Raw genomic sequence first — 18,156 nt, forward strand, 5'->3', positions numbered from 1 at the left:
CGTGCAAAATTATTCAGCCCCTTTACTTTCAGTGCAGCAAACTCTCTCCAGAAGTTCAGTGAGGATCTCTGAATGATCCAATGTTGACCTAAATGACTAATGATGATAAATACAATCCACCTGTGTGTAATCAAGTCTCCGTATAAATGCACCTGCACTGTGATAGTCTCAGAGGTCCGTTAAAAGCGCAGAGAGCATCATGAAGAACAAGGAACACACCAGGCAAGTCTGAGATACTGTTGTGAAGAAGTTTAAAGCCGGATTTGGATACAAAAAGATTTCCCAAGCTTTAAACATCCCAAGGAGCACTGTGCAAGCGATAATATTGAAATGGAAGGAGTATCCGACCACTGCAAATCTACCAAGACCTGGCCGTCCCTCTAAACTTTCAGCTCATACAAGGAGAAGACTGATCAGAGATGCAGCCAAGAGGCCCATGATCACTCTGGATGAACTGCAGAGATCTACAGCTGAGGTGGGAGACTCTGTCCATAGGACAACAATCAGTCGTATATACAAATCTGGCCTTTATGGAAGAGTGGCAAGAAGAAAGCCATTTCTTAAAGATATCCATAAAAAGTGTCATTTAAAGTTTGCCACAAGCCACCTGGGAGACACACCAAACATGTGGAAGAAGGTGCTCTGGTCAAATGAAACCAAAATTGAACTTTTTGGCAAAAATGCAAAACGTTATGTTTGGCGTAAAAGCAACACAGCTCATCACCCTGACCACACCATCCCCACTGTCAAACATGGTGGTGGCAGCATCATGGTTTGGGCCTGCTTTTCTTCAGCAGGGACAGGGAAGATGGTTAAAATTGATGGGAAGATGGATGGAGCCAAATACAGGACCATTCTGGAAGAAAACCTGATGGAGTCTGCAAAAGACCTGAGACTGGGATGGAGATTTGTCTTCCAACAAGACAATGATCCAAAACATAAAGCAAAATCTACAATGGAATGGTTCAAAAATAAACATATCCAGGTGTTAGAATGGCCAAGTCAAAGTCCAGACCTGAATCCAATCGAGAATCTGTGGAAAGGACTGAAAACTGCTGTTCACAAATGCTCTCCATCCAACCTCACTGAGCTCGAGCTGTTTTGCAAGGAGGAATGGGAAAAAATTTCAGTCTCTCGATGTGCAAAACTGATAGAGACATACCCCAAGCGACTTACAGCTGTAATCGCAGCAAAAGGTGGCGCTACAAAGTATTAACTTAAGGGGACTGAATAATTTTGCACGCCCAATTTTTTAGTTTTTGATTTGTTAAAAAAGTTTGAAATATCCAATAAATATCGTTCCACTTCATGATTGTGTCCCACTTGTTGTTGATTCTTCACAAAAAAATACAGTTTTATATCTTTATGTTTGAAGCCTGAAATGTGGCAAAAGGTCGCAAAGTTCAAGGGGGCCGAATACTTTCGCAAGGCACTGTATACAATCTCTGAATATTAGTCCAGAGTAAATGTTTTCTTGACCTGAGCAAATTAACCTCACACTTCCACCCCTCGAGGCCGCTCAAACTCAAACTCTGGACCGCGAAGCCAGTCCCACTGATTGTTTTCATTGATCCCCTCTAATCAGGGACTGATTTAGACCTGGCACACTAAGTGGTTGCAATTAATGATCAGGTAGAACAGAAAACCAGCTAGCTCCGGACCTCGTAGGGCAAGAGTTGAATACCCCTGCTCTAGACAGTGTTTCTCAACTCGAGTCCTCCAGTACCCCCCAACAGCACACATTTTTGTTGTTGCCCCGGACTAACTCACCCGATTCAACTCATTGAGGGCTTTGCTGATTAGTTGACAAGTTGAGCCAGGTGTGCTTGTCCAGGGCTACAACAGAAATGTGTATTTTTGGGCTATTCAAGTACTGGAGTCTGGACAGCAAATGCATCTTGATAGAGGAACATAAATGTACACAAACATTACGGAATGATCGTAACTACATTGCAATGGACAATACAAGTACCAGTAGAAATGAAATAGAAAAATGAACAAAGTCTCTCTTTATCCTTCTTAGGTGATGGAACAGGTGATGCTACACTTTCAGGGAATTCTGGGAACTATTTTCAACTTGACTGTTCACTGTTGACTGTTCAGTGGATCCAAGTAGTTTCCAGACTTTCCTGGAAGTTTTCTTTGTCTTGGGAGTGCATATAAGATGGTGATGATAGAAGGTGGGTTCTCAGGACAGTTCATCCAAGCCTTCATCAATTCCCACCACGTATCCTCTGGGTTTCAATACAGACTTGGGTAATTTTGTCATTTGATTCTTGCAGACCACCAAATGGCCCCAGTGCGTTTCTTCACCATAGTTCCAGGTTGTTTGTGTTAGCAAACCCCGGATTCTCTCTGAATTTCCAATAGGTTCCGTTGGTCAGCCACACATCCCTCCCAGAGGAATCAACGGCTTTCCTGAATATAGAAAATGAACAGAAAATATAAATTACTGAAAGCATACCTTGAAGTTAGGGCTTGGTGAAGTATTATCCTAGATATAAGATGACACACTGATTGTTATTGCTTCAGTATCACTGAAGACTAAAATAGCAGGGACTTACTTGAAGAAGCGTGGCTTGTGCTCTTGTCCTTTCTTAGCCAGTTGTTTCCTCCGCTCCCTCTGCATGTCCTCCACTTCTTCTTTAAACTTATCACAATCATCCACCCTCCCATCCTCCAGCATCCTGAGGAAAAGAAAAACCTCATACAAAAACGCTCCAATTCATCAAACCCACATCGTATCAACAAGTAAGGCCCTGAATTTTTCCTGGTTCAAAAATGTAAGGCCCTATCAATATAAAAACATGATTTGTAAAATTGTTTCATAATAATAAAGCCCTCCACAGCCCATTGAGGCACCACTCACCTCTGGTCAGGGCGAAGGCGTGTGTCTGTGGGGGGCAGAAGAGGCTTCAAGCCTGGGGTGAGCTCATTCAGCTCCAGTGCGAAGTTGGAAAAGCCGTAATACAGGTAGTAGTCCTTGGGCTGTGTATCTGCACAGTGAAAGAAGCCAAAGAGGTGAGCTACAATAATGAGCTAATGTAACCACAGTCTCAAACCACAATGTCTTTAGATAGCATACCACTAACCATGAGAAAATGTCCTAAAACACAGATTTATCTTAACAAGTGGTGTGTATTCATGGATGCCAAGGGAAACCAGGCTTCCCCAAAATATTTATCAATAAATAAAATAAACAAACATAAAAAAATAATTTATCTTTTGTCTCTCTGTGTTCATACATTTCCTTCAATATGCAAGAGGCTGAATGTATCTCACCGGAGAAAGCATCAGATCGAATGAAACAGTGCCCCTCTGTCTTAGTATGTGTAGCATATCTATCTGATGCTGTCTGGTTAAAAAGAGTATGACATTGTTGCCGCCCGTAGCATTGAATGTAAGGGGAGCCAGCGAGCATTATATATATATAATAATAATAATAAAAATAATAGCCAAACAGTGTTGAGCTAAACTGAGTGAGCTCCGCTGTGAATGGTCCTGGCGCACCCAAAAAAAAGTGTCATGACTGGGAATACAGATATGCATCTGTTGGTCACAGATACCTTTAAAAAAAAGGTAGGATCAGAAAACCTGTCAGTATCTGGTATGATCACCATTTGCCTCATGCAGCACAACACAGGGGTGGCAGGATAGCCTAGTGGTTAGAGATTTGGACTAATAACCGAAAGGTTGCAAGTTCAAATCCCCGAGCTGACAAGGTACAAATCTGTCGTTCTGCCCCTGAACAAGCAGTTAACCCACTGTTCCTAGGCTGTCATTGAAAATAAGAATACTGACTTGACTAGCTAAATAAAGGTAAAATTTTAACAAAAAAATTCAAACATCTCCTTCACATAGAGATTTTATTTATTTTACCTTTATTTTACTAGACAATGATCAGGCTGTTGATTGTGGCCTGTGGAACGTTGTCCCACACCTCTTCAATGGCTGTGCGAAGTTGCTGGATATTGGAGGGAACTGGAACACCGTCGTACACGTCGATCCAGAGCCTCCAAAATATGCTCAATGGATGACATGTCTGGTGAGTAATGCAGACCATGGAAGAACTGGGACATTTTTAGCTTTCAGGAATTGTGTACATATCCTTGTGACATGGAGTCGTGCATTATCATGCTGAAACATAAAGTGATGTCGGTGGATGGATGGCACGACAATGGGCCTCAGGATCACGTCACGGTATCTCTGTGCATTCAAATTGCCATTGATAAAATGCATTATCCGTATCTTATGCCTGCCCATACCATAACCCCACCGCCACCATGGGGCACTCAGTTCACAATGTGAACCAGCAAACCGCTCGCCCACATGATGCCATACACGCTGTCTGCCTTCTTCACGGTACAGTTGAAACCGGGATTCATCCCTGAAAAGCACACTTTTCCAGCGTGCCAGTGGCCATCGAAGGTGAGCGTTTGCCCACTGAGGCCGGTTACAATGACAAACTGCAGTCAGGTCAAGGCACTGATGAGGATGGCGAGCACACAGATGAGCTTCCCTGAGACGGTTTAGGCGGAAATGATTCCGTTGTGCCAATTCCCAGTTTCATCAGCCGTCGTGGTTACACGTGGTAACGGCTCTGGTGGACATTCCTGCAGTCAGCATTTGAATTGCATGCTCCCTCAAAACTTGAGACATCTGTGGCATTGTGTTGTGTGACAAAACTGCACATTTAGAATGACCTTTTACAACTTGGTCTTTCTAAATAGGCTTCCTCCATACTAAATATTTTTATTCAATGGGCGTCGAACATAATGAGTCCAATTTTCTTTACAGGAGAAATAAAGCCTTTATACAAGATTTCTGTTTTAAACTCTCTTTGAGTTTTTTCCTTGTGTGGGTGGGATACTCACTTGGCTTCCAGATACACTGCGGAGTGGGAAAAGTGTCACAGAAGATGCCCTCATGCCACAACCCGCCAAACCGGTGGATAACACTCCCAGTCTGGTCCAGCACAGTGCCCTGCACCTCGTTCTTGATGGTGTCCGACCCCCAATAGCGGGACTTGACAAAGGTGATCTTACAAGTGCACGCGTTGCTGTTGAGGTTACGGATGATAACCTCCCCATAGTGCTCCAGGTAGCGTTGCTGGCTCAGGACATTATGGACACAGGTCACTACTTTGTTCCACTCATAGTGGTCCCCGAACCTGAAAGAGTGATTGAAGGTAGAGCATTTCACATTTTATTTTCTAACAGCTAGAGAGAGTAGACAGTAAAGAAATGGCCACCAGGACACTTACCTTGGGAGAGTGACGTTCACGATCCCTGTTGGCATGATCTCCAGTGACTTTCCCCAGAACTTATTCTTCCATCGCTGGTCTGTTCAGGTGACATAAATATGTTGTGTTCCATGAGAAACATTATTGATACAAGTGTACGATAGTATAGTTACAACAACAAAAAATCTAAAATGGTTCAAGGCAAATGTTAAGACGCTTATCGCTAGCTGACTAGAAGAAAGGTTTTGCTCATTTATAATCAAGAGATCTCACCCTGCCACAAGGAGAAGTTATCTGAGTCTGCGTGACACGCAGAGATGGGGGGATGGTGGCAAACCTGATGAAAGACAAGAATGGTCTAGTCTGAACACAACAGAACTAGTCTGGCCTGGTCACTCTTCAGTTCTGCTGAGGGATGTCAGAGAAGGTTCAGTCCTCCTACCTGCTCACTGATGTAGCGGAAGCCCTTGTCCTCTCTTAGACATTCATAGGTCTCCCCCAGGAGTGGATTAAAGGGCTTGTAGCGGTTGCGGTAGTGAGCTGTAGCATAACCAGAGATGGCAAAGGCACCAATGTAGACCTGCGCAAGAACAGAGAAACACCTTCAGTCTTCTAATCTAACATACTGCAGCTGTCGTTATGGGGTTTCCTTTCAATCCTGAGGCTCAATGTATACTGTACTCTAGCATATACCTTTGACAGTATGGAAAATCTTTATCATAGTTTATTGATGTGAAAAAATGCTGCTACTTTGAGCACTTTCCCATTCAGTGTCTTTAAGATGTATCTAAAAGCCGTACATCCTTTGCTTTACCAAATATCGAAGACATATACATTAATGTATTTAAATAAAATCTTTACCATCCTCTGGTAGGGGTCCTGTGTGTTGTTGGCAATGTCCAGCAGCTCGGAGTATTCCAGCTCCTCACACAGTCTTTGTATCAGGTTGATAGGCTCGTTGAGAGCAGCAGGCATGGAGACACGGGACAGGTCCTTGCCTATATTGTTGTAGAGGATCTGCATCAGGCCCACATGGGCATTCTCTGGGCAGTGGGCAGGCAGAGTGGTACGGCGGCCAGTGTTCATGGGCACAACACTGTTGGGAGCCTTAGAGATGCTGGCACGGTACTCACGAGTGGCCGAAGCTGTGAGGAAAATGTATAAATGTTTCAATACATTGAAAAACAACATATTTCATTTTTTTACATTTTTACCCCATTTTTCTCCCCAACTTCATGATTACGATCTTGTGTCATTGCTGCAACTTCCCAACGGGATCGGGAGAGGTGAAGGTCGAGTCATGCGTCCCCCGAAACATGACTCACCAAGCCGCGCTTCTTAACACCCGCTCGCTTAACCCGGAAGCCAGCTGCATCAATGTGTCGGAGGAAACACCGTTCAAGTGACGACCTAAGTCAGCCTGCAGGCGTCCATCCCGCCACAAGGAGTTGCTAGATCGTGATGAGCCAAGTAAAGCTCCCCTGGCCAAACTCTCCCCTCACCCGGACAACGCTGGGCCAATTGTACGCCGCCCTATGGGACTCCCGGTCATGGATCGAACCCCAGGCTGTAGTGACACCGCAACACTGAAAAACTACTTCTAATTGATAACTGGTCACAGTGTGTGTGCGTGTGCGTGGGCGTGTGCGTGTGCTTGTGCGTTTGTGTGTGTGCGCATGTGTGTGTGTGAGTGTGTGCGTGCGTGCGTGTGTGTGTGTTCACGCTCACCATGGCCCTCCTCAGGTTCAGAGTTGCTGGTGGTCCTGTCGCTCAGACCAGACTCGTCAGACTCAGAGGAGCTCCCATTCAGGACGTCGTCACTTGCATCAAAATACTCTGCTGCAGAGTCTGTCACTGAGGGAGTGCGGCGGGACTGGTTCCCAGATGCAGTCTAAAGAGAGGGGAAGAGTGACGAACAATAGACACCATGAGAAAGACAGCAAAACAGACAGAATCGGTGACTTAAAGCACTCACAGGTCTATTGTAAACCAAACCTGTCTCCTTGAAGGTGTGTACCCTCACCTCAGCCTGTGTGGTTGATTGGTGGTAAGTGTCCTGCAGTCTCTGACGCTCCTGGGCCAAGGCCTCATGCACAGACTTGAGGGACGTGTGCACTGATGGGGACAGGAAAATCAAGAAATTCACATTTAGCATCAGTAGTAACAGTAACACCTGAAGGCAAAATGTGTGTGTGTCTGTGTGTATTTGTCTCTGACCTCTTTGGGACAAAGTACAGATGTCCTGCTGGATCTTCTTGCCTTCAGCGGAGGTGTTGGTGGGAGGGGACAGCTGGGAGCAGACGTAGTCTGGGATGGAGGGTACATAGTCTGGGAGGGAGGGGACAGACGCACCCAGTTGGGAAGAGCTGTTCAGGTGACTGGAGGACAGCTACAAAATTGAGGAATTGTGAAGAATGAAAAAGTAGAACAAACAGAATAGCCATTTTCTACAGTATGTGTCAGTCACTGATTCCCCACATTAGTGAGATGTTAAATATGTTCAAATGTAAATGGAAAATTAAGGAGAGCTGTGTACAAGCCATGCAACATAACTACTATGGAAGGCTAAAAGCTAGCGTCAAGTTCTAGGAGCATGTATGTCCTACAAGGTTTTAGCCAAAACAAATGTCTTATTTCTCAAACTTTTATCACAACTACAATTTGCAAACTTCCATCTGATAGCAATGTTTACTGTAAAACCGTTGCTTTACTCTGTCCCTAAAGTTACATCTGATATGATGTTACTTTCCATTGTAAACAAATATACCCCTTTGTCTATATTTGGCTGTCTGGTCAACATGGAAGAGCTAAATCAGGACTAGTTGTTCCATGCTTTGGCAGTCTGCCTAGTGTCATAGTCTTGACTCACCGATTTTGTAATCCCACGAAAAGGCTTTGGATTAAAAAGAAGCCTAAAAGTTATCAGGGGATTGGGTTGGCTAATACACAAAAGCAACACATTCTATTCATAACAGATTGGTTAGTGGTACACAATCACCTTTAGGAATTTCAGGATTTGGGGGATTTAAAAATATCTGAATATTAGTACCAAATCCATTGGAAAATTCACTGGAATAATATCCATAAGTCAAAACTAAAAGGTGAGTCTAAAGTTTTCCTAAATCACCTTCACATTTAATCTAAGAACCACAGCTAAAACCAAAAGCTTTATGTGTTACAAACCTGTCTTACCATTCCGAGGGCCTCCACCCTTGACATTGTGCGTGAGTGACCCCATATCTTGCCAGACCTGGACTTCTTGGGTTTCTCAAGGGAAAGATTCTTGGTGGAATTAAAAAACAGACTCATCTTAAATCACTGAACAGGCATCCCATTGTGCACAAACATGAATTCAACGTGAAATCAACCCAACATTTCACCCTGTCATTGGATTTAGTAAAGTTGGGTGAAGACAATATGAAATTCCCTTTTCAACGTCATCACGTTGAATGTTTTGGTTGAAATGGCGTGGAAACAATGTTAATTCAACCAGTTTTTGCCCAGTGGGATGAGCCAGTTGTCTCATTACATTACTACATTCAAGCATGTCTCACACCCTTTGTCCTGCAACTCACTGGTATGCCTAGTTCCAAAGTCACCCCTAGCCCCTGGGAAAATGTGTAGACATGAAACATCTGGTTAAGTGTTGATATTTGATCCTACACTCTCAGACGGCTGGGGTGGAACCATTACCACATTGCTAAACCTATCCTAGGAAGTTTTAGTTTGGAACTGGGCCGAAGTTGTGTTGCGTCATCTCACCTGCATGCTGATGATGCGCTGCAGCTCTCCATTGGTGAAGGCTTGCTGCCCCCCCTCCAGTGACTGCAGCCTCTGGACCAGCCGGTTCAGCTCAGACAGGTCCAACTGACAACGGTTCAGCTCTGCAAAAACAATACAGATGCTGTTAGGGCAGGTCCTAGAACAGTTCTACTGGGGAGTTAAGACCAAAACACTTGTATCTCCTAACTGTGGTCGTCCATGATTCATGATAATTAGGAGCTATAGATATTGTTTGCATGAGTACAAAAAAATCTTATATTTATACGTTTGGCAGATGGCTGCCGTTTTGCGATACCATAACCAATTGTGCTACTGAGTATGTTTTTCCGGGTTATTTGTAAGTTATTTTGTACATAATGTTTCCGCCACCATGTCTTATGACATCAGGACAGCGATTACTCACGATTACTCACCCCGTACTGGAGGAATACTTTTTCATCAACGAGTCGGACGGGAAGGATTTACTTCAGACGCCCGACAAGGCCCTCATGCCCGTCATTCGCAGGAGAAAGAGACGGAGCTATCGGGGACGAAGATCCGGGTGCCTTGAAAGGATCCGTCGCCGAGAGGGTAATCTACCTTTATCATCAGTCCTATTTGCCAACGTACAATCAATTGATAATAAAATAGACAAACTACGATCACGTATATCCTACCAACGGGACATTAAAAACTGTAATATCTTAAGTTTCACCTTGTCATGGCTGAACAACAACATGAATAACATAGAGCTGGCGGGTTTTAAGCTTTTTCGGCAGGATAAAACAGTGGCCTCTGGTAAGACAAGGGGTGGTGGTCTATGTAAACAACAGCTGGTATACAAAAAGGAAGTCTCAAGGTTTTGCTTGCCTGAGGTAGAGTATCTCATGATAAGATGTAGACCACACTATTTACCAAGAGAGTTCACATCTGTATTTTTTTTGTAGCTGTCCACGTACCACTACAAACCGATGCTGGCACTAAAAGTAATCCTTCTCACCCCCCCCTTAAATGATTTAGATGCACTATTGTAAAGTGGCTGTTCCACTGGATGTCAGAAGGTGAATTCACCAATTTGTAAGTCGCTCTGGATAAGAGCGTCTGCTAAATGACTTAAATGTAAATGTAAATGTAAGACCACACTCAATGAGCTGTATACGGCCATAAGCAAACAGGAAAATACTCATCCAAAGGGGGCGCTCCTAATGGCCAAGGACTTTAATGCAGGGATGCTCAAATCCGTTTTACCTATTTTCTACCAGCATGTTAAATGTGCAACGAGGGAAAAAAACTCTAGACCACCTTTACTCCACACGCAGAGATGCATACAAAGCTCTCCCTCGCCCTCCATTTGGTAAATCTGACCATAATTCTATCCTCCTGATTCCTGTTTACAAGAAAAAACTAAAGCAGGAAGCACCAGTGACTCGGTCAATAAGAAAGTGGTCAGAAGAAGCAGATGCTAAGCTACAGGACTGTTTTTCTAGTACAGACTGGAATATGTTCCGGGATTCTTCCGATGGCATTGAGGAGTACACCACATCAGTCACTGGCTTCATCAATAAGTGCATCGATGACGTCGTCCCCACAGTGACCGTACGTACATACCCCAACCAGAAGCCATGGATTACAGTCAACATCCACACTGAGCTAAAGGGTAGAGCTGCCGCTTTCAAGGAGCAGGAATCTAACCTGGAAGCTTATACAGTGCCTTGCGAAAGTATTCGGCCCCCTTGAACTTTGCGACCTTTTGCCACATTTCAGGCTTCAAACATAAAGATATAAAACTGTATTTTTTTGTGAAGAATCAACAACAAGTGGGACACAATCATGAAGTGGAACGACATTTATTGGATAATTCAAACTTTTTTAACAAATCAAAAACTGAAAAATTGGGGGTGCAAAATTATTAAGCCCCCTTAAGTTAATAGTTTGTAGCGCCACCTTTTGCTGCGATTACAGCTGTAAGTCGCTTGGGGTATGTCTCTATCAGTTTTGCACATCGAGAGACTGAAATTTTTTCCCATTCCTCCTTGCAAAACAGCTCGAGCTCAGTGAGGTTGGATGGAGAGCATTTGTGAACAGCAGTTTTCAGTCCTTTCCACAGATTCTCGATTGGATTCAGGTCTGGACTTTGACTTGGTCATTCTAACACCTGGATATGTTTATTTTTGAACCATTCCATTGTAGATTTTGCTTTATGTTTTGGATCATTGTCTTGTTGGAAGACAAATCTCCGTCCCAGTCTCAGGTCTTTTGCAGACTCCATCAGGTTTTCTTCCAGAATGGTCCTGTATTTGGCTTCATCCATCTTCCCATCAATTTTAACCATCTTCCCTGTCCCTGCTGAAGAAAAGCAGGCCCAAACCATGATGCTGCCACCACCATGTTTGACAGTGGGGATGGTGTGTTCAGGGTGATGGGTTGTGTTGCTTTTACGCCAAACATAACGTTTTGCATTGTTGCCAAAAAGTTCAATTTTGGTTTCATCTGACCAGAGCACCTTCTTCCACATGTTTGGTGTGTCTCCCAGGTGGCTTGTGGCAAACTTTAAACGACACTCTTTATGGATATCTTTAAGAAATTGCTTTCTTCTTGCCACTCGTCCATAAAGGCCAGATTTGTGCAATATACGACTGATTGTTGTCCTATGGACAGAGTCTCCCACCTCAGCTGTAGATCTCTGCAGTTCATCCAGAGTGATCATGGGCCTCTTGGCTGCATCTCTGATCAATCTTCTCCTTGTATGAGCTGAAAGTTTAGAGGGACGGCCAGGTCTTGGTAGATTTGCAGTGGTCTGATACTCCTTCCATTTCAAAATTATCGCTTGCACAGTGCTCCTTGGGATGTTTAAAGCGTGGGAAATCTTTTTGTATCCAAATCCGGCTTTAAACTTCTTCACAACAGTATCTCGGACCTGCCTGGTGTGTTCCTTGTTCTTCATGATGCTCTCTGCGCTTTTAACGGACCTCTGAGACTATCACAGTGCAGGTGCATTTATACGGAGACTTGATTACACACAGGTGGATTGTATTTATCATCATTAGTCATTTAGGTCAACATTGGATCATTCAGAGATCCTCACTGAACTTCTGGAGAGAGTTTGCTGCACTGAAAGTAAAGGGGCTGAATAATTTTGCACACCCAATTTTTCAGTTTTTGATCTGTTAAAAAAGTTTGAAATATCCAATAAATGTCGTTCCACTTCATGATTGTGTCCCACTTGTTGTTGATTCTTCACAAAAAAATACAGTTTTATATCTTTATGTTTGAAGTCTGAAATGTGGCAAAAGGACGCAAAGTTCAAGGGGGCCAAATACTTTCGCAAGGCACTGTAAGAAATCCCACTATGCCCTCCGACAAACCATCAAACAGACAAAGCATAAATACAGGACTAAGATTGAATCGTACTACACCGGCTCCAACGCTCGAGGGATGTGGAAGGGATTGCAAATTATTACAGACTACAAATGGAAGGACAGCCGCGAGCTGCCCAGTGACACAAGTCTACCAGACGTGCTAAATTACTTCTATACTCGCCTTGAGGCAAATAACACTGAAGCATGCATGAGAGCATCAGCTGTTCTGGATGACTGTGTGATCACATTCTCCATAGTCGAGCGAGTTAGACCTTTAAACAGGTCAACATTCACAAGACCGCAGGGCCAGGCGGATTACCAGGACTTGTACTCTATGCATTTGCTGACCAACTGGCAAGTGTCTTCACTGACATTTTCAATATGTCCCTGATTGAGTCTGTAATACCAACATATTTCAAGCAGATCACCACAGTCCCTGTGCCCAAGAACACAACTACCTTAATGACATCCGACCCGTAGCACTCACTTCTATAACCATGACGTGCTTTGAAATGCTGTCATGGCTCACATCTACACCATTATCCCAGAAACCCTAGACCCATTCCAATTTGCATACCACCCCAACAGATCCACAGATGATGCAATCTTTCCCACCTGGACAAAAGGAACACCTATGTGAGAATGCTATTCATTGACTACAGCTCAACGTTCAACACCATAGTGCCCTCAAAGCTCATCATTAAGATAAGGAACTTGGGACTAAACACCTCCCTCTGCAACTGGATCCTGTACTTCCTGAAGGGTCAGCCCAGGTGGTAAGGGTAGGGAACAACACGTGCCACACTGATCCTCAATACGGGGCCTCTTAGTGGTGCGTGCTCAGTCCCCTCCTGTACTCCCTGTTCACTCATGACTGTATGACCAGGCACGACTCCAACACCATCATCAAGTTTTCCGATGGTATGCCTTATCACCAACATCAATAAGAGGTCAGAGACCTGGCCGTGTGGTGCCAGGACAACTTCCTCTCCCTCGACGTGATCAAGACAAAGGAGACGATTGTGTACTACAGGAAAAGGAGGGCCGAGCATGCCCCATTCTCATCGACGGGGCTGCAGTGGTTGAGAGCTTAAAGCAGATTGAGAGCTTAAAGTTTCTTGGTGTCCACATCACCAACAAACTATCATGGTCCAAACACACTAAGACAGTCGTGAAGACTGCATGACAAAGCCTATTTCCCCTCAGGAGACTGAAAATATTCGTCATGGGTCCTCAGATCCTCAAAAGGTTCTACAGCTGCGCCATCGAGAGCATCCTGGTTGTATTATTGCCTGGTATGGCAACTGTTCGGCATCCGACCCAGGACCTCTATACCAGGCAGTGTCAGATGAAGGCCCTAAAAATTGTCAAAGACTCCAGCCAACCTGATCATGGACTGTTCTCTCTGCTACCGCACGGCAAGCAGTACCAGAGTGCCAAGTCTATGTCCAAAAGGCTTCTTAACAGCTTCTATCCCCAAGCCATAAGACTCCTGAACAGCTAATCAAAGGGCTACACAGACCCTTCTTTTATGCTGCTGCTACTCTCTGTTTATTATCTATCACATACATATTGCCTCAATTACCTCAACTAACCGGTGCTCCCACACATTGACTCTGTACCGGTACCCTCTGTATATAGCCTCACTATTGTTATTTACTCCTGCTGTGTTATGATTTGTTACATTTATTTTCTATTTTTTTACTTAACACTTTTTTTTCTTAAAACTTCTAAATTAACCTCTTGGTGCCACCCGACACGCTAGCGTCCCACCTTGCCAACAATAAATGCAAATGCGCTATGCCAAATGCTAATAGCACTCGTTAAAACTCAAACGTTCATTAAAACACACATGCATGGTACTCAATTAAAGCTACACTCGTTGTGAATCTAGCCAACAAGTCAGATTTTTTAAATGCTTTTCGGCGAAAGCATGAGAAGCTATTATCTGATAGCATGCAACACCCCAAATTAATGCATTGTTGGTTAAGGGCTTGTAAGTAAGCATTTCACTGTAAGGTCTACACTTGTTGTATTCGGCGCATGTGACAAATACAATTTTATTTTATTTGATAGCCATAACAAACAATTAAAAATATAGATATTTTACCTTTATTTAACTCGGGAAGTCAGTTAAAACCTCTACAGGATCGGTGTCCCCCCCTGCAGGAGGGTTGAGCTAACATGCGCTAATGTGATTAGCATGACGTTGTAAGTAACAAGAACATTTCCCAGGACAAAGACATATCTGATATGGGTAGAAAGCTTCAATTCTTGTTAAGAACAAATTCTTATTTACAATGACGGTCTACACCAGCCAAATCTGGATAACACTTGGCCAATTGTGATACAGGGCCAAGTGCATCAAGCACTGAGATGCAGTGCCTTAGACCGCAGCGCCACTCAGGAGCCCTGAGTGTATATAACTATAACATATTGGGTGTACTTTGTATACAAGATAAGAGTGCAGTACCTTCAGCACAGCTGTCTGGGTCATGAGTCTGTTGTAACCAGGCTGACACCTTCCCATTCACCCCAGGGTTGACCGAAGGAAACTCTGACAGTGTTGGTGCAGCTATCTCACCCATGTAAGAGCCTGTAGTGCTTTGGTAGTGTTGGTAGGAAGACTGGTATAAGGACGAGAGAGAGAGAGACAGATGGACAGACAGAGAGAGAAGAAAGATAGTCAATACAAGACTATGAACCACTATCATTACCAACAGAGACTGGATCTCTACAAAGAGAATTTACCACGTCCTGCATGCCGTTCCGCTGTGCTAGTCCAGCCACACTGGTGCCCTGGGACAAGGCCTGGAGGAAGCCATTGTGCACTTGAGCAGCCTCGTTCTTCTTGAACATGCGGTGGGCACTCAGCTTGGTCACCCAAATGTAGAACAGTTCATGACTCTTGGCCTAGGAGACGAAAGAACAGGAAGAGTGGCGTCAAGTTCATTTTAATTACTACAGGCATCTAAATGTAATCCCAAAAAGATAATCCACTCAACTGTTCTTCAATTTAACCTTGGACAAAACTCAACTTAGTTTATTAAGTTGTTTAATCATAATGTACACTGCCGTTCAAAAGTTGGGGGTCACTGAGAAATGTCCTTGTTATTGAAAGAAAAGCAATTTTTTTGTCCATTAAAATAACATCAAATTGATCAGAAACACAGTGTAGACTTTGTGAATGTTGTAAATTACTATTGTAGCTGGAAACGTCAGAATATTTTATGGAATATCTACATAGGCGTACAGAGGCCCATTATCAGCAACCATCACTCCTGTGTTCCAGACGCCTCACAAGTCCTCAACTGGCAGCTTCATTAAATAGTACCAGCAAAACACCTGTCTCAACATCAACAGTGAAGAAGCGAATCCGGGATGTTGGCCTACTAGGCAGATTTGCAAAGAAAAAGCGATATCCAGACACTGGACAGAGGAACTCTGCCTAGGCCAGCATCCCGGATTCGCCTCTTCACTGTTGAAGTTGAGACCGGTGTTTTGCTGGTACTATTTAATGAAGCTGCTCGTTGAGGGCTTGTGAGGTGTCTGTTTCTCAAACTAGATACTCTAATGGACTTGTGCTCTTGCTCAGTTGTGCACTGGGGCCTCCCACTCCTCTTTCAATTCTGGTTAGAGCCAGTGTGCCCTGTTCTGTGAATGGAGTAGTATACAGCGTTGTACGAGATCTTCAGTTTCTTGGCAAATTCTCACATGGAATAGCCTTCATTTCTCAGAACTAGAATAAACTGATGAGTTTCAGAAGAAAGTTATTCGTTTCTGGCCATTTTGCGCCTGTAATCGAACCCACAAATGCTGATGCTCCAGATACTCAACTTGTCTAAAGAAGGTCAGTTTTATTGCTTCTTTATTCAGAACAACAGTTTCAGCTGTGTCGACATAATTGCAAAAGGGTTTTCTAATGATCAATTAGCCTTTTAAAATTATGAACTTGGATTAGCTAACACAACGTGCCATTGGAACACAAGAGTGATGGTTGCTGATAATGGGCCTATGTACACCTATGTAGATATTGCATAGAAAAATCTGCCGTTTCCAGCACAATAGTCATTTATAACATTAACGATGTCTACACTGTATTTCTGATCAATTTTATGTTCTTTTAATGGACAAAAAAAGTTGCTTTTCTTTCAAAAACAAGGACATCACTAAGTGACACCAAACTTTTGAATAGCACAGTCAACAAGCTAAAATAAGGTGAAAGGACGGGGCATACCTTCATGTGATATAGAATGTCTCCTGCATCCAAATTGATACGATTGGATTTCTTGTTGATTGACATGACTGCAAGGCTGATATCTAATGAACCATGGAGCTTTCCCCTTGTGATCTTTAAAGTAAAAATAAGTGCTTTCCATTATTAATGGGGAGATTTTCATAATTTAACTAAAATATATAATTAAGGGAATGTGCACTTACATCTTGTTGGGTTTTGGAATATCGCAAGATCCCTGTTTCCAACACAAAGTACCTCTGAAAGTAGGATAAACACATGAATTAAGGCCAAAATGAACTAATTTCCAAAATAGTGATGAATGGACAGTTTGCTGACCTTGTGCCAGCCTTTCAGGGGCCATTTTCTCCTCTTGAGGAGGTATCCTTCACAGATGCCTGGGATGGTCAGGTCCTGGGGGTTGTCACCTGACGTCACGTCCACCTGAAGGTCGTCCATCACCTCCCAATCTTTAATGTTCTGAGGGTGAGACAACACCATAACAGACACATCAACAACCATCTAGAGACAGTCCTGTTGTTTGTGAAATGTTAACATCCAGTTTGAAGTTTTGTTTGGATATTTGATATTTAAACAAGTGCAGGATGGGCCTAAAACCCCTTACATATAGAATTTAATTAGTTTTGTCAGTGACTGTGAATGTGTTGATTGTTTATTGAATTTGTTGATGTTGATTCTTTGTCATTGTGACTCTCTTGGTGGAAGAGACATACTCACCCGGGAGTGACGGGAGGAGGCAGTGCTACTGCTCCGAGAGTGGGTGGGCTTGTTGCAGGTGGGAGGGTTCTTCTCCAGGCCACTCATCAGCGATTGGCTGCGGTTGAGCGTGGCCCCGTAAGGATTTTGAAATGATTCCATTTTTGAAATTATAATGTCAGGCTTCCCTCCCTTGTGTTAATGGTAGATTTTTCAGTGAGACTGTCCTGCTACAAAATCCCTGTCATCTCAGGAGGGTATGGGTCTGAGAAAGAAAGTAAAACACATGAAATGTGAGCAATAATCAAACAACCTTTACAGAAAAAAACAATGACTTATGTGGACAACACAGACACTGTACGTGGAAGGTTTTGAAATAGTTGTTATTTAAGATGATCTCAATGGCATCTCAACAGAGCTGCATTCTTGGCCGAAAAAGAATACTAAATCCTATGCACCCTTCCCCCAGAGGTGTCCAACACACCCAAACACTGACACAAATCTGTGAAACATACTAAACTTCGGAGGACTTGAGGGGACTCACTCTAATCTGGTTCCCAGAGAGATGCTTCACTTGAACACATGGCCTTGGCTTACCTGTATTGTACTGGATCTACCTTGTTCACCTCAGAAAGACTGGATTTTGTCAGGAAACAAATACTCTCTCACTAAAGACAAATATAGGCAGTGCTATAATTCTGCAATAGTAGCCAGCCTCACATCAACATCTGGGGTAGACCAAATGGGTGTGGAAAGGGACCATCAGCACTGGCGTGTAGCTTTTTTTGAGTAAATTGCCCATTCTGAATAGGACAATTGTTTGCTGCAATTATGTGAATAAG

General features: G+C 43.5%; 1 protein-coding gene across 1 annotated transcript; it reads right to left on the minus strand.

Annotated features, from left to right (window-relative positions):
- Positions 1–2,270: 2,270 nt before the first annotated feature.
- LOC135525211 (oxysterol-binding protein-related protein 7-like) lies at positions 2,271–17,476 on the minus strand. Its single transcript, XM_064952941.1, has 20 exons — positions 17,336–17,476; positions 16,937–17,077; positions 16,804–16,857; positions 16,601–16,714; positions 15,115–15,276; positions 14,837–14,990; positions 9,005–9,126; positions 8,426–8,524; positions 8,112–8,135; positions 7,460–7,631; positions 7,266–7,357; positions 6,971–7,133; positions 6,104–6,387; positions 5,685–5,822; positions 5,516–5,579; positions 5,264–5,342; positions 4,875–5,170; positions 2,870–2,996; positions 2,565–2,687; positions 2,271–2,418 (listed from the first exon to the last, which is right to left on the minus strand). Exons 1-20 carry the CDS (start codon positions 17,474–17,476, stop codon positions 2,310–2,312), a joined length of 2,658 nt encoding a protein of 885 aa, XP_064809013.1. The 3' UTR covers positions 2,271–2,309.
- Between the last annotated feature and the right edge of the window lie 680 nt (positions 17,477–18,156).

The sequence above is a fragment of the Oncorhynchus masou genome, chromosome 31 (genome assembly GCF_036934945.1).
Source record: "Oncorhynchus masou masou isolate Uvic2021 chromosome 31, UVic_Omas_1.1, whole genome shotgun sequence".
In the NCBI taxonomy this organism is placed as follows: Eukaryota; Metazoa; Chordata; class Actinopteri; order Salmoniformes; family Salmonidae; genus Oncorhynchus; species Oncorhynchus masou.

What these genes read in the sequence shown, in the direction of transcription:
- LOC135525211 (XM_064952941.1), bottom strand. Translation starts at nt 17,476, where the DNA reads ATGGAATCATTTCAAAATCCTTACGGGGCCACGCTCAACCGCAGCCAA. An exon ending in ATTCCAAAACCCAACAAGAT is followed by an intron (nt 16,715 to 16,803) that starts GTAAGTGCACAT and finishes TTTACTTTAAAG; the next exon opens with ATCACAAGGGGAAAGCTCCA. An exon ending in ACATTCTATATCACATGAAG is followed by an intron (nt 15,277 to 16,600) that starts GTATGCCCCGTC and finishes TTCGTCTCCTAG; the next exon opens with GCCAAGAGTCATGAACTGTT.